Source organism: Dendrobates tinctorius, unplaced genomic scaffold, assembly GCF_039654945.1.
Source record: "Dendrobates tinctorius isolate UK_male_01 unplaced genomic scaffold, ASM3965494v1 ptg000199l, whole genome shotgun sequence".
In the NCBI taxonomy this organism is placed as follows: Eukaryota; Metazoa; Chordata; class Amphibia; order Anura; family Dendrobatidae; genus Dendrobates; species Dendrobates tinctorius.
This window is the reverse complement of record NW_027361866.1, coordinates 11410923-11427423: the sequence shown is the minus strand read 5'-3', so window position 1 is coordinate 11427423 and position 16501 is coordinate 11410923. Positions and strand designations below refer to the sequence as shown.

The 16501-nt window shown below is 43.1% G+C and overlaps 1 protein-coding gene across 1 annotated transcript in view; it reads right to left on the bottom strand.

Annotated features, from left to right (window-relative positions):
• Positions 1–16501, bottom strand: part of LOC141056779 (uncharacterized) — a 254113-nt gene that overhangs the window by 142185 nt on the left and 95427 nt on the right. The window contains exons 3-4 of the mRNA XM_073553242.1: positions 4047–4210; positions 3737–3950 (exon numbers count right to left, since the gene is read on the bottom strand). Of these exons, the coding sequence (XP_073409343.1) occupies positions 3737–3950; positions 4047–4210 (378 nt within the window). The remainder of the gene's footprint in view (positions 1–3736; positions 3951–4046; positions 4211–16501) is intronic.

The window sequence follows — 16501 nt, the reverse complement described above, 5'->3', positions numbered from 1 at the left end:
GTGTCCCTTCTCTGGATTTGTTCTGCAACACGATCCACCAATATGTCGAACAAGTCCTGCCTCATGCGCACATAGCTGAAGAACTTGTCCGGGTTATCCTTCAATTCCAGGTATAGTGTAGAAAACATGCCACGGGTAAACCTCTGTGCATTTATGGGATGAATCCACTGGCACCGTCTCCTCTGACGCAGGATTTGCAGTCTTCTTTTCTCCCTCTGGATAGCAATAATTGCCAACCGATTGCACTGGAGGTCAAAGTCCACACAGAAGCTGTCAATACTCGCAATAACTCCTTCCATCGCTGCCACTAGCTCTAAAACCTTTCAAAGATATTGTATTACAACACCCTAGATATAGTTTTCCCTAGTTTCCAGTATCCAATCACATTTGGGAGCATTTTCCAAGAGCCAATCATATTTGGGAGCATTCCATTTTGGAGGTTTGGAAAAACGGATCCGCAAGAAAACGGATCCAACGGATGGAACAGATGCGATTTTTGACGGATCCGTCCAAAAATCCATTTAGCGGATCCGTCAAAAAACGGATCCGTACCATCAGCTGGCATCCGTTTTTACACATTTTAAGCGGATCCGCCATTTTCACTTTTTGGCGGATTTTGACTGATTGTCAAAAACTGAAGTGTGAAATAGGCCTTACACTGGATCTGCACACCCAGCCTCACAGTATGTAACAGAGATGAGGTCACATACAGATCATCAGATTCCATAACTGGGAAGAGGGGATAATCAGCACACAGCAGGGTCAGTATACAGTGCACTGACATGAAGTGCAGCCTCTCATCATCATACATATACCATCCCCCGACTGCTCCTCTCACCAGTGTCTCTAATACATGTGACTGCTCAGCTCCACCATAGTAATGGCAGACACTGTATGTCCCTGCTCTGTCCTATCATACATAAACCCAGAATTCATGAAGACTCTGTATAATACAGCAGTAATGTGGTATATCAGAAATGTCTGCAGGGAGGTCACACAAAAGCTGCCTCTGCAATAAGTGAGGGAACATGGCAGCTACATGAATTTCTGAGGTAATCTTGATCCCAGATATGATGTAGGAGCTGATACTACCCTAGTACACACTACACAATGTCTGAGGTGAATGCAGAGGAGTATATCAAACATGTCTACAGGGAGGTCACCCAGAAGTTGTCTCACAGTCTGTGAGGAAAATGTAGCATGCACATGAGGGACATGGCAGCTACATGAATTGCTGAGGTAATATTGATCCCATACATAATGTAGGAGCTGATACTACACTAGTACATAATGTCTGAGGTGAATGTGCTCCTATCATCTGTCATGTGAGGTGATAACCCCAGCATTATACTCCCTGAAACTGCAGACATGCTTCCTCCTCTTCATCCTGTGTAAGAAAGAGGGAGAGACACAGATTTCCTGCTCTATATAAGCCCCACCCTCCTCACAGTAACCCACCAGGCACAGACATACTGGGCTTCTTCCTCTGAAAGCAACATCACTCTTGCTTAAAATCTATACCACTATACCAAAATAGCTGCAGGAGTAAAGGTCCACCCATCCCCAAGTCATGTCCTCCTCCGCCTATAGCTCCAGTGGTTTCTGGAGCGAAATAGGAGCAGTCTCCTAAATATACAATAAACAAATAAAATTGAACTCTGTACTGTTAAAGCATGAAATATGGAATATATGAAATATGAATAGCATTACTGCTCTAGAAAATAATAAAAAAGGGAGATGCTTAGCAAATAAATTGGCCAATTCATGTATGCCCAGCAGCCAACGACAATGCGGTCTCCGGTTTGCTGGGACCCTACGTGTCTAGGGTGAATATCTCTCTTAGACTGAAGCCTGAATTTATGGGTAGGTAGGATCCTGCTACAATTAAAACCACCACAGACTGGAGGGTGGAGTGCTTGGTCAGAGGGCTGATATACAAATAACAGAAAGCTTACTGGCACTTCCAAATCAGAAAACTGGTGTGTACAGGTACGAACTAGGAGCAGCCACTTCCATATACAACAAACAAATAAAGTTTGTAGTGTTTTAGCAGTACAGAGTGCAACTTTATTTGTTTGAGAGCTACAGAAAGACCTGGAATCAGCAGCTACAATTGTTTTAAATAACACTATAAGGCCGGTTTCACATTTGCGCTTTTACAGCGCACGCACGGCCGGGGGTAGCTCCGCCCCCGAGCCGGCTCTCTGCCCGGCGTGCCCGCCCCTTGCTTGTAGCGCCGCCTCCTAGCGGACAGCGGCGCCTGCGAACGGCGCACCCTATCTTTAGCATAGGGTGCGCAGATCGTGCGCAGGCCGTGCGCTAGTTGCGCTTTGACCTGCGCTGCGCACTTTTGACGGTGCGCCGTGCGCGCCAAAATCCAACTTTTCGGATTTTGGCGCGCACGGCGCACCGTCAAAAGTGCGCAGCGCAGGTCAAAGCGCAACTAGCGCACGGCCTGCGCACGATCTGCGCACCCTATGCTAAAGATAGGGTGCGCCGATCGCAGGCGCCGCTGTCCGCTAGGAGGCGGCGCTACAAGCAAGGGGCGGGCACGCCGGGCAGAGAGCCGGCTCGGGGGCGGAGCTACCCCCGGCCGTGCGTGCGCTGTAAAAGCGCAAATGTGAAACCGGCCTAAGTAATGCACTCAACTTCAATGGCCTGTATGCACGCTCACCACGCAAGACTCCATTGTTGAACAAAAAGCATGTTCAAGTGCATTTAAACTTTGCTCAACAACTTTTAGACAAGACTGTGAAATACTGCTAGAATATAGTCTGGTCAGGTGAGACCACAATTGAACTCTTTGGGTGCCATTATACACCATATGTAGGCCAAAAGGCACTGCATATGTTCTCCAAAAAACTATACCAACATTAAAGTTTGGAGGTTGGAACATTGTGGTGTGGGGCTGTTTTTCAACATACAGCATTGGCAAACTACTGTATATACTTGTGTGTAAGCCGAGTTTTTCAGCACATTCTTTGTGTGCTGAAAACACCCCCCCTCGGCTTATACACGAGTCATTGTCCCAGAAAGCCGGAGGGGAAGGAGGAGTGGTGGGTCACAAAGGCAGGAGTCGGCAGATGTGGCTAAAGCCTGTGCCGCTGCTGCAATAGCGCACAGTGCCAGCCACAGCCTTCCAGCACATATCATACTCACCTACCTGCCCTGGGTGCTGCCACTGTATCTTGATCCAGCCGCTGGCGCCTGCAGCTCATTAAGATACTGAATATGCACTGCTCTCCACTCCCATAGGCGGAAGAGCTGCAGGTGCCGTCGGCCAGAACGAGATGCAGTTTTTTTTCAATAGGAAACATGCAAACAGGGATTGGGATAAGGAGCCATGCATACAGGAATAGGACGGGGAGGCATGCATACAATGACAGGGGAGGCATGCATGCAATGACAGGGACGGGGAGGCATGCATACAATGACAGGGGAGGCATGCATGCAATGATGGATGGGGAGGCGTCCTGATGCTGTCATCACGAAAAAAGGCTTTTGTACTAAGAAATAAATACATTTCAGCAAGTTTGCTCTAAACTTTTTCTGTGTCATTTCTCATTATTACACATAACATAATTTATGGACATCTATGATTTGATTTCTTTGCCACTGTGGATTGGATGGGTTGTTATCGACATCTGGTGAGAATTTCATGTCAATTGCACCTTTAGAAATATATGGTGACATAATCAACACTTATTTCACCCGCTGTATGTAATCTGTAAGTTACCTCTGACATTACTGCATTCAGGTCGTCTGACAAGTTTTTGTATTCAGGCTCACTGGATAGTACTAAACCATGGAAAGCCAAGCATCCTCTTGTCTTCAAGACTCGAACTGTCTCATCGAGAAACTTGTCTAATGTGAACCAATGAGCAGCAAGTCCAGCATGTACCAGATCCACAGAAGCATCCTTTACAGGTAACTTCTCAGCTGGAGCCACCCTACAGACAGAGGACAGACAAATGATGGAGAGAATCACTTATGCCATCTAATGCTCCCATATCAGCATAATTAGTAAATCCAGTACTAGTACTCACATGTATGACACATTTTTTGCCAAAGTCATTTGTTCAGCCACAATTATCTGGGATTCACTGATGTCTAGTCCCAGGACTTTTTTGAAGTGAGGAGCTAGAGGTAAAGTGTAACGTCCGGTCCCACAGCCAACATCCAGCGCCATTTCAAGGGGCCGCCCATTTGTCTTTATAAAGGGTAGAGTACATTTAGTAAAGCTAGAATTATTTGTACATAAAGTACACTATATTTATTATACTGATAGAAGTAAATGTTAAGAACTATCATTTAGTATTTTTTCGCCATTTACATACATTGTAAAATCATTTAAGTACAAAACAGAGGAAACCCCCACAAATGACACCATTTTGGAAACTAGACCCCCTTAGGAACTTATCTAGATATGTGGTGAGATCTTTGAACTCCCAAGGGCTTTACAGAAGTTTGTAACATACAGCCGTACAATTAAAAAATCATATTTTTTCCATAAAAATGATCTTTTCACCCCCAATTTTTGATTTCCCAAGGGTAACAGGACCCCAAAAGTTATTGTGCAATTTGTCCTGAGTACGCTGATACCCCACACGTGGGAGTAAACCAATATTTAGGTGCATGGCAGAACTCGGAAGCGAAGCAGCGCCATTTGACTTTTTTGGCTGGAATTGAGATCGGACGCCATGTCACGTTTGGAAAGCCCCTGATGTGCCAAAACAGTGGAAACCCCCCACAAATGACAACATTTTGGAAACTAGACCCCCCAAGGAACTTATCTAGATGTGTGGTGAGAACTTTGAACCCCCAAGGGCTTTACAGAGGTTTGTACAACTGTACAATTAAAAAATCATATTTTTGCCACAAAAATTATCTTTTCACCCCCAATTTTTATTTTCCCAAGGGTAACAGGACCCCAAAAGTTATTGTGAAATTTGTCCTGAGTACGCTGATACCCCACATGTGCGGGAAAACCACTATTTGGGCGCATGGCAGAGCTCAGAAGGGAAGCAGCGCCATTTGACTTTTTTGGCTGGAATTGAGATCGGATGCCATGTGGCTTTTGGAAAGCCCCTGATGTGCCAAAACAGTGGAAACCCCCCACAAGTAACTGCATTTTGGAAACTAGACACTCCAAGGAACTTATCTAGATGTGTGGTGAGCACTTTGAACCCCCAAGTGCTTCACAGAAGTTTATAATGCCCAGGCGTGAAAATAAAAAAATCATATTTTTTTCCACAAACTTGATGCTTTAGTCCCCTATTTATTTATTTTCCAAGGGTAGGAGGAGAAATTGGACCCCAAAAGTTGTTGCCCAATTTGTCCTGAGTACGCTGATATCCCATATGTGGGAGAAAACTATTGTATGGGCACACGTCGGGGCTTGGAAGGGAAGTAGTGACTTTTTGGAATGCAGACTTTGATGGAATGGTCTGCGAGTGTCATGTTGCATTTGGAGTGCCTCAGTTATGCCTAATCTGTTGAAACCCCCACAAGTGATCCTATTTTGGAAACTAGACCCCCCAAGGAACTTATTTAGATATGTGGTGAGCACTTTGAACCCCCAAGTGCTTCACAGAAGTTTATAACGTAGAGCCATAAAAATAAAAAAATCATATTTTCCACAAAAATATTTTTGCCCCCAATTTTTTATTTTCCCAAGGGTAACAGGAGAAATTGGACCCCAAAAGTTGTTGTGCAATTTGTCCTGAGTAGGCTGATCCGCCATATGTGGGGGTAAACCACTGTTTGTGTGCATGGCAGAGCTTGGAAGGGAAGGAGCACCGTTTGACTTTTTCAATGCAGAATTGGCTGGAATTGAGATCAGACGCCATGTTGCGTTTGGAGAGCACCTGATGTGCCTAAACAGTGGAAACCCCCCAATTCTAACTCCAACCCTAACCCCAACACACCCCTAACCCTAATCTCAGCCCTAACCCTAGCCCTAACCTAAACCCTAACCCTAAACCTAATAGGAAATTGGAAATACATACATTTTATTTTTCCTTAACTAAGGGGGTGATAAAGGGGGGTTTGATTTACTATTTATGGCGTTTTTTTATGTTTGGCAGCAGTCATGCGCTAAAAGACACTTTTTATTGTAAAAATAGTTTTTGCATCACCACATTTTGAGAGCTATAATTTTTTTTTCCATATTTTACCCACTGAGTCATGTGAGGTCTTATTTTTTGCAGCACAAGTTGACGTTTTTATTAATACCATTTTCGGTCACGTGACATTTTTTGATCGCTTTTTATTCCGATTTTTGTGACGCAGAATGAACAAAAACCAGCATTTCATGAATTTCTTTTGGGGGGGTGCGTTTACACCATTCCGCGTGTGGTAAAATTGATAAAGCGGTTTTAATCTTCAGGTCAGTACAATTACAGCGATACCTCATTTATGTCGATTTTTTTATGTTTTGGCACTTTTATGCAATGAAAACAATTTTATATCAAAAATAATTATTTTTGAATTGCTTTATTCTGTGAGCTATAACTTTTTTATTTTTTCGCAAATGACGCTGTGTGGCAGCTCATTTTTTGTGGGACCATGATTATTTATTTATATCCGTCTTCTTGATCGCGCGTTATTGCACTTTTTGTTCGGCGGTATGATGATAAAGCATTATTTTTTGCTTTATTTTTTATTTTTTAAGGAGTTTACTAAAGGGGTTGACTAGTGGGTCAGTTTTATAGGGCGGGTCGTTATGGACGCAGTGATACTAAATATGTGTACTTTTATTTTTTATATTTCCAAAAAATGAATTTATTAGGGATTATTTTTTTTTTTAATTTATTTGGTGATTTTTTTTTATAAATTATTTTTACACTTTTTTTTTTTTTAACATTATTACTTTGTCCGGGGGGGACATTACTGTGAAGTGTCAGATGGCTGATCTGACACTTCACACAGCGCTGTGTCAGATCAGCGATCCGACAAGCGCTGCAGCAGGCTTCCTCATGCCTGCACTCTGCAGACACTGAGGAAGCCGCCTCCCTGCAGGCCCCCGAAGACCCCTGTGGCCATCTTGGATCCGGGGGCCTGCAGGGAGGAGGACCCACTGAGCGATGCAGCATATCACGTCGCTCCGGGGGTCTCAGGGAAGCACGGAGGGAGCCCCCTGCCGATGCTTCTCTAATCCCCCGTAACACTGTGATCATGTTTGATCGCAGTGTGACAGGAGTAAACGTGCTGGGGGCAGTCCGTGACCGCCCCTGACACATTGTGCCGGGTGTCAGCTGTGATAATCAGCTGACACCCGGCCGCGATCAGTGGCGCTCCCCCCGGGAGCGCCGCTGATCGCAATGACGTACTATCCCGTCCCCGGTCATAGGGGCCCGGGTCCCGTGGACGGGATAGTACGTCAGATGTCAGAAAGCTGTTAAAGTTTTGGAAATCATTTTGTATCGAAATCCAGCTTTAAACTTCTCCAACAATATCACAGACCTGCTTGTTGTGTTCCTTGGCCTTCATGATGCTCTCGGTGCATCAAACAGAACCCTGAGTGTTGTGAATTCTCTTACTTCTGGGTCGGGGCTTCCTCTGGTGGTTATTATGGGTAGTGGAGCTGGCCGGATTGACAGAGGTCTGCCACCTGATGATGATGATTGGAGATCTGGGGTTACTGATTGGAGTATTTAAGTTAGCAGGCTTCCTTCAATCCCTACTGGTGATTAGTTTTCCTGTGCATTCTGAGGTCTGATGTCTCTTGCCCTGATCCTGCATTTTTCAGTTAAGTTGTTCATTTGCTAATCCTTTGCATCTGATCTGGTTTTGCCTCTTTCTGCTTGTTGTGAGGGTTCAGCATGCTCCCTGCTGGGGGCTGTGCTGGACCCAGCTCCATATGTTACAGCTTGTGTCAGTTTATTCAGTCCCCTGTTATATTAGACTCTTTTGCTTTGCTGCCAGTTCATACCAGAATGCTGATATAGTGGGGGTGAGGTCATGAGACCTCAGTGTTTTTTGGTACATCAGTCGTGTTGGATTTTTAGGGTTTTTGCATGATTGCAGACAGTGTCTTTCCTTTCCTATCCTATCTAGATAGTTTGGGCCCCATCATTTGCTCAGTCTATTTTCTGCCTGCGTATGTCATAGAATCATAGAATCGTAGAGCTGGAAGGGACCTCCTGGGCCATCTGGTCCAACCCCCTGCTCAAAGCAGGATTCGCTAAATCATCCCAGTCAGATGTCTGTCCAGCCTCTGTTTGAAGACTTCCATTGAAGGAGAACTCACCACTTCTTGTGGCAGCTTGTTCCACTCATTGATCACTCTAACTGTCAAAAAGTTTTTTCTAATATCTAATCTGTGTCTCCTCCCATTCAGTTTCATCCCATTGCTTCTAGTCTTTCCTTGTGCAAATGAGAATAAAGTTGATCCTTCTACAATGTGACAGCCCTTTAGATATCTGTAGACAGCTATTAAGTCTCCTCTCAGTCTTCTCTTTTGCAAACTAAACATTCCCAAATCCTGCAACCTTTCCTCATAAGACAGGGTTTGCAGACCGGTCACCATTCTGGTCGCTCTTTTCTGAACTTGCTCCAGTTTGTTGATGTCTTTTTTAAAATGTGGTGCCCAAAACTGGACACAATATTCCAGATGAGGTCTGACCAAAGAGGAGTAGAGGGAAATAATGACTTCACGTGATCTAGACTGTATGCTTCTGTTAATGCATCCTAGAATTGCATTTGCCTTTTTTTCTGCTGCATCACACTGTTGACTCATATTCAGTCTGTGATCTATTAGTATACCCAAGTCTTTTTCACATGTGCTGTTGCTTAGCCCTATTCCTCCCATTCTGTATATGCTTTTTTCATTTTTATTGCCCAGATGTAGTACTTTGCATTTTTCCCTATTAAAAACCATTCTGTTAGTTGCTGCCCACTTCTCCAGTTTATTTATATCTTTTTGAATCCTCTCTCTCTTCTCTAGTATTAGCTATCCCTCCTAGCTTTGTGTCATAAGCAAATTTAATCAGTTTTCCCTCAATTCCTTCATCTAAATAGTTGATAAAGATGTTGAACAATACAGGTCCCAGGACAGAGCCGTGTGGTACCCCACTTGAGATATTCTTCCAACTGGATGTGCAGCCATTTACGACCGCTCTTTGGGTCCGATCACTAGGCCAGTTATGAATCCACCTAACAGTTGCCTTGTCCATTCCATACTTAGTCATTTTTTCAATAAGGATTGTGTGAGATACTTTGTCAAATGCTTTGCTGAAGTCAAGATATACTATATCTACAGCATTTCCTTGATCCACCCAATCAGTGATTCCATCATAGAAGGAAATTAAGTTAGTCTGACATGACTTATTAGTTACAAACCCATGCTGACTCTGTTTAATCACTTCATTCTTATCCAGGTACTGACATACATGTTGTTTAATAATTTGTTCAAAGATCTTTCCTGGTATAGAAGTCAGGCTCATCGGCCTATAGTTGCCTGGGTCCACCTTCTTCCCCTTTTTGAAGATAGGAACAACATTTGCTCTTCTCCAGTCTTCTGGGACTTCTCCTTTTCTCCAAGAATTTTCAAAGATTATGGAGAGGGGTTCAAAAATTTCTTCTGCTATCTCCTTCAATACTCTGGGGTGTAATTCATCTGGACCTGGAGACTTGAATTCACTTAGGTTAGCTAAGTGTTTCCTCACTATCTTTCTGTTTATAGATATCCTGGATTCTTCTATTCTCTTAATAGGACAGTGAAGAACAGTTGATGTTACATTTCCTTTCTGAGAGAAAACAGATGCAAAATAGGAATTTAAAAGTTCGGCCTTCTCAACATCCTGTCTTACCATTTCAGCATTTTCATCCTGTAAAAATTCTATAGCATCTTTGACTTTTCTTTTACTTTTGACATATCCCCAAAATCCTTTATTATTGCTTTTGACATCTCTTGCAAGCCACACTTCATTTTCAGCTTTAGTAATCTGATTTGTGCCCTGCAGGTTCTGCAGACAGCATTATATTCTTCTTTAGGTATGCCTCCCTCTTTCCATTTTATAAACTTTTTTTCTTCCTTTTTAGCATGTGCTTAAGTTCTGTGTTCATCCATCCTGGTTTCCTTAAATGCTTCCTATTCTTCCCTCTTTTCGGAATTGTTAACATTTGTGCTTTGAGAATTTCATTTTTCAAGATTTCCCATCCTTCCTGGACATTTTTGTCTTTAAGGATATCCAGCCATTGGATCCCTCCAATTCTCTTTCTGAATCCCTTAAAATCTGCCTTTCTGAAATCTAACCTTGACGTCTGAGTCTTCACAGGTCTTCCTCCTCTAGTTATCCAAAATTCTAAAATAGCATGGTCGTTACCTCCTAGGGTCCCAGCCACTTTTACCTCCTCAACCATTGCCTCCCTGTTTATAAGGATTAGATCCAAGGTAGCAGTTCCCCTTGTTTTCTCCCCTACCTTTTAGAAGATAAAGTTGTCAGCAAGAGAGGATAAGAATTTCCTTGACCTGTTAGTTTTGCCTGAGAGAGATTCCCAACAAATGTCTGGATAGTTGAAATCTCCCATGACAACTATCTCATATTTTTTGGAGAACTTGGCCATTTGATGCATAAAGAGTTCATCCATATCTTTAGCTTGCACAGGCGGCCTGTAGTAAATGCCTACAATGGTGTCCTTTCCATTGTTCTGTCCTTGTATTCTTACCCAAACAGTTTCCACAGAACTCCCAGTCTCTGAAGCTTCAATCTCTGTGCAGATATACGCGTTTCTAACATACAATGCGACACCTCCTCCTCGTTTATCAAGTCTGTTTCTTGCAAATAAGTTGTATCCTTCTAGTCTTGTATTCCAATCATGTGTATTGTCCCACCAAGTTTCAGTGATTCCAATGACATCATATTTCTTTTCCTGTGTTAGTAGTTCCAATTCTCCTTGTTTGTTGCTCATGCTTTGTGCATTAGTATAGAAACATTTTAGTTTGTGATTGGTTTCTCTTTCTCCAATATTTTTATTAATTAGATTCTTTTGTCTTTGTTCAAGATGTGTTTCATCTTGTCTCACTGACAATATATGCTTGGGGGCTATGTCTTTGGGGTTCTACTCCGGAGCAGTTTAGATTTCTCCTGTCTTGCTTTAGGCTTAGTTAGCTCTCTGGCTGTGCCGAGGCGTCTAGGGCATCGTAGGTACGCTCCATGGCTACTCTGTTAGGTGTGTTGTTAGGATTAGGGGTCTGCAATCCGCTAAGTTACCAACCTTTCTGGTTTCCTCATGGCCTAGCCTATTCCTGCCATCCTCCTCGGTGACCTGTTCATAACACCTGAGACTATCACAGAGCAGGTGCTTTTATACGGAGACTTGATTACACACAGGTGGATTATATTTATCATCATTAGTCATTTAGGACAACATTGGATCATTCAGAGATCCACAATGAACTTCTGGAGTGAGTTTGCTGCACTGAAAGTGAAGTGGCCGAATAATATTGCACACCCCACTTTTCAGTTTTCATATTTCCACAGAAATGTAAAATAACCAATAAATTTAATTCAACTTCACAATTGTGTCCCACTTGTTGTTGATTCTTCACCAAAAGGTTGAAAAGTTCCAGGGGGCCGAATATTTTTGCAAGGCACTGTATATGGGCACTGGACTGTGGGATGGAGGATAAATATAATGGGTATATGGGCACGGGACTATGGGATGGAGGATATGTATGATGAGAATATGGGCACAGGACTGTGAGATGGAGGATATGCATGATGGGTATATGGGCACGGGACTATGGGATTACTGATATGTATGATGGGTATATGGGCACTGGACTATGGGATGGAGGATAATCATTATAATTTGTTATCAACAAAGATGTCATAATCATATGATGATAGCACAATCGATGATGTCATAATCAACTGATTATGTCACAGTTATTCAATGACTAGTTGAAGAGCCCAGCATTGCCCGGGCATAGTAACTAACTGTTATAATGCTCCAGTATATGATGGGCCTCATGAATAATGCTCCAGTGTATCATGGGCCCTAATAATGCTCCATATATAATGGGCCCTACTTCTAATGCTCCAGTGTATAATGGGCCCCATAAATGCTGCTCCAGTGTCTGATGTCCCCCATTTGGAATGCTCCAGTATATGATGGGCCCCATTTTTAATTAACCCAGGCATGGTATGTGAAAATGTGAAAAGAGCTCCATGGAGTAATCTGAAGTGTGTGCTGCCGCATCCTTCACTTTTGGTGTGGGTGAAGGACATAAGGAAAGGGGTTGCTCCTGACCAGAAGCCTGCACTTACGACTCAGTGCTTGCATTTTTTTAAACTTCAGAAGAGGAGGCGATAGAGCTGGAGGCTGTTTCGGCAATGTTAGCCAAAAACAGTTCCTGATGCTCCTGCTTTAAAAGCAGTCTACCTACTCAAAGAAAATGGAGCCTTACAGGCCTTCCAGAGCTACACCATGATGCAGGCTCAACACCTCCTGCCTTAGCTGCTATTGTGTTTTTGGCACTACCAGTAGATGCACCACCACCACCATCATTACCAGGTGGCCCCCCACGCCCACATCCGCATACTCTTCCACCATACTTCCTCATGTTTTGGAAAATGGACCCAAAATACCAGCAGATATATGGTACTGTATCAGAAGCGTACAGCTTTATACAGTCTAGGGATAACAGTAAATCTCTGTATATATTTCATAAGTCATACACAGACGCTCACAGGCTCAGTATGGATTACCCAATAAAATAAAAAGTTGAAAAAGGGTACAGTATCACCAGACACAAGGTATATATAGTATAGTGTAAACATTCTGAATCTCCGTATACATTTCAAGAGGCACACACAAACTGTTGTGAACTCATTTTCTGGTCTGCCTCTGGTTTCTGGTGAAGGAGCTGGTTGTGTTGACAGAGGAGTCATGAGTTCTCTTTCGGGGCTCCCTCTGCTGGTGGGAGGAGGTAATGAAGCTGATCTAATTAACAGAGACCTGCCACCTGATAATGAGGACGAGGATTGGACATCTGGATTCTCAGACTGGATTTAAGACAGCCGACTCCCTTTTCCCATGCTGGTGATTTTTTCCTGCCCCCTGAGGTTCTAGTTTCCAGTTCAGTTCCTGCTTTCTCAAGCTAAGTGTTCTCTGCTATTGTTCACACTTGATTTGGTTTGGTCTATTCAGTTTTTGTGTGCTTAGCCAGCCGCGGCTGGGGCTGTGCTGAATTTCTATTCTTATGTCACTGTATATGCCAGGTTGCTTTTTGTCCCTTATTAGATTGGCCTCTTTTTGCTCTGTTCTCAGAATATGCCAGAGTGCTGATATAGTGGGTGAAATCTAGTGACTTCAGGGTTTTTTGCTATCAGAAGTGTTGGACATTTTTGCAGGGTTTTTTTGGCGTGATTGCAGACACTATCTTTCCTTTCCTGTCCTTTCTAGTTAGTGTGGGCCCCATCATTTGCTCAGCCTATTTTCCTACCTGTGTTTGTGTTTTCATCTTGTTTCACGGTCAATACATGTGTGGGGGCTGTCTATTCCTTTGGGGTCTGCTCTGGGGCAGTTTAGATTTCCCCTTTTCTTGCTTTAGGCTTATTTAGTCCTCTGGCTGTGACGAGGCATCTAGAATCATCATAGGTACGCTCAACGGCTACTTCTAGTTGTTGTGGTTAGGATCAGGGGTCTGCAATCCAATTAGTTACCAACCTCTCTGGTTGTCTGTGACTTAGCTTGGTTTTGTTTTCCTCCTCGGTTACATAATCATAACAGAATCACCAGCCATACCGCAGATTCTAGGGTACTCAAAAGCACGAAAGAATTGTTAAAAAAAAAAGTGTCAGAATTTTTTTTTTTATAAGTATTTTTTCCTCTTTTTCTCTGGGGCCGTAGGAGGATTTTTTCTTTAATGGAGATTAAGCAATTGTCTGATCGTGTGGAGCAGCTAGCTACTGAAGTGCAGGGAATTTCCGCCTGTCTCGCTCAGTCACATGCTGTTGAACCAAAAATCCCTACTCCTGATGTGTTTTCTGGGGATCAATCTAAATTTTTGAATTTTAAGAATAATTGTAAATTATTTCTTGCCTTGAAGCCTAACTCATCGGGGAGCTCTGCGCAGCAGGTTAAAATTGTCATCTCCTTGCTGCGCCGCTGTCCCCAGGATTGGGCTTTTTCTTTGAAATCTGAAAATCCTATTCTGACTAATGTGGACGAATTTTTTCAGGCCTTGGGGTTGTTGTATGATGAACCTAATGCTATTGATCAGGCTGAGAAGGCCCTATTGGCATTGAACCAGGATCAGGATTCTGCAGAGTTATACTGTCAAATTCCGAAAGTGGGTGGTCCTTACTACATGGAATGATGGTGCATTGGCAGCTCTCTTTCGGAAGGGTTTATCAAAGATCGTAAAAGATGTTATGGTGGGATTTCCTGTTCCCTCTGGTCTTGATGATTCTATGTCATTAGCCATTCAAGTTGATCGGCGTTTACGTGAACGTAAAACTACATCTTTTGAACAAACGTCTGAACCTATGCAATGTGTTAGGGTTTTGTCTAGGGCGCAACGTCAGGAGTTTAGAAGGCGTAATAAGCTGTGTTTTTTCTGTGGAGACGCCTCTCATACTATTTCTGTCTGCCCTAAACGAGAGAAACGTTTTGCACACACATTTGCTGTGGGCAGTGTACAGCCTAAGTTTCTTTTGGCAATTACTCTGATCTGCTCCTTATCCACATTTTCCGCTAAGGCTTTTGTAGATTCAGGAGCAGCTTTGAATCTGATGGATTTGGACTTTGCTAAACGTTGTGGTTTCCCCGTGATACCTCTGCGGACGCCTATTCCTTTGAGGGGTATTGATGCTACTCTTTTGGCGGAAAATAAACCTCAGTTTTGGACCCAGATGATAATGCGGGTTGCCCCAGACCACCAAGAAAATTGTAAATTTTTGGTGCTGCACAATCTGCATGATACTATTGTTCTGGGTTTTCCCTGGCTGCAAACTCATAATCCAGTTTTGGATTGGAATTCTGTGTCTGTGGTGAGTTGGGGTTGTCAGTGTGTTCTTAGGGACACTCCTGTTTTCTCCACCTCTCCTCAGTCTCATGATATTCCTGATTATTTGGCTGATTTTTGGTGATGTATTTACTGAGAATAAGTCTGCATCTTTGCCTTCTCATAGGAGTTATGACTGTGCAATTGAGTTGATGCCTGGGTGTAAATTTCACAAGGGGTGGCTTTTCAACTTATCAGTACCCAAACATGATGCTATGCGATCTTATATTAAGGAGTCGTTGGAGAAGGGTCATATTAGACCATCCTCTTCACCCTTAGGTGCTGGGTTTTTTTGTGGCCAAGAAAGATGGTTCATTAAAGCCTTGTATTGACTATCGTTCCCTTAACAAAATGACGGTTAAAAATCAGTACCCGTTACCCCTGATTTCTGATTTATTCTGATTTATTCTCCAGAGTTAAAAGTGCCTGCTGGTTTACTAAGCTTGACCTCAGCGGGGCGTATAATCTTATTCGCATCAAGCACGGGGATTAATGGAAGACGGCGTTTAATACTCCAAAGGGACATTTTGAGTACCTGGTGATGCCTTTTGGGCTCTTTAATGCCCCTTCTGTTTTCCAATCCTTTATGAATGATATTTTCCACGACTTTGTGGATAAGTTTTTGATCATCTATCTGGATGATATTTTGATCGTTTCCAGTGATTGGGATTCTCATGTGGAACATATCCGGACTGTGTTGCGGATTTTGAGGGAGAATTCCCTGTATGTTAAAGGATCGAAATGCCTCTTTGGTGTACAGAGGATTTCATTTTTGGGATTTATTTTGTCTCCATCGACTATTGAAATGGACCCGGCCAAGGTGCTAGGCCATTTATGTTTGGGTTCAGCCCACTTCTTTGAAGGCTCTCCAGAAGTTTTTGGATTTTGCTAATTTCTATCGTAAATTTATAGGTAATTTTTCAGGTATTGTCAAACCACTGACTGATCTGACCAAGAAGGGCGCTGATGTGCTGAATTGGTCTCCAGAGGCTGTCTCGGCATTTCAGGAGCTTAAGCGGAGATTCACTTCTGCTCCAGTTTTACGGTAACCTGATGTCTCACTTCCATTTCAGGTGGAGGTAGATGCTTCTGAGATTGGTGCAGGAGCTGTTTTGTCCCAAAAAGATCCTGTGACTTCTAAGATGAATCCCTGTGCCTTCTTTTCTCGAAAGTTCTCCCCATCTGAACGCAACTATGATGTGGGGAATCGGAAATTGTTGGCCATGTAATGGGCATTTGAAGAGTGGAGACATTGGTTGGAGGGAGCTAGATATCAAATTGTGGTCCTCACCAACCACAAGAATTTGATTTATCTTGAGTCGGCCAAACACTTGAATACTAGACAGGCTAGGTGGGCCTTGTTTTTCACGCGTTTTAATTTTATGGTCTCTTTTCTTCTGGGCACTAAGAATGTTAAGGCTGACGCCCTTTCTAGGAGTTTCTTTGCTGATTCTCTTATTGTGACCGAGCCTACTACCATCCTAG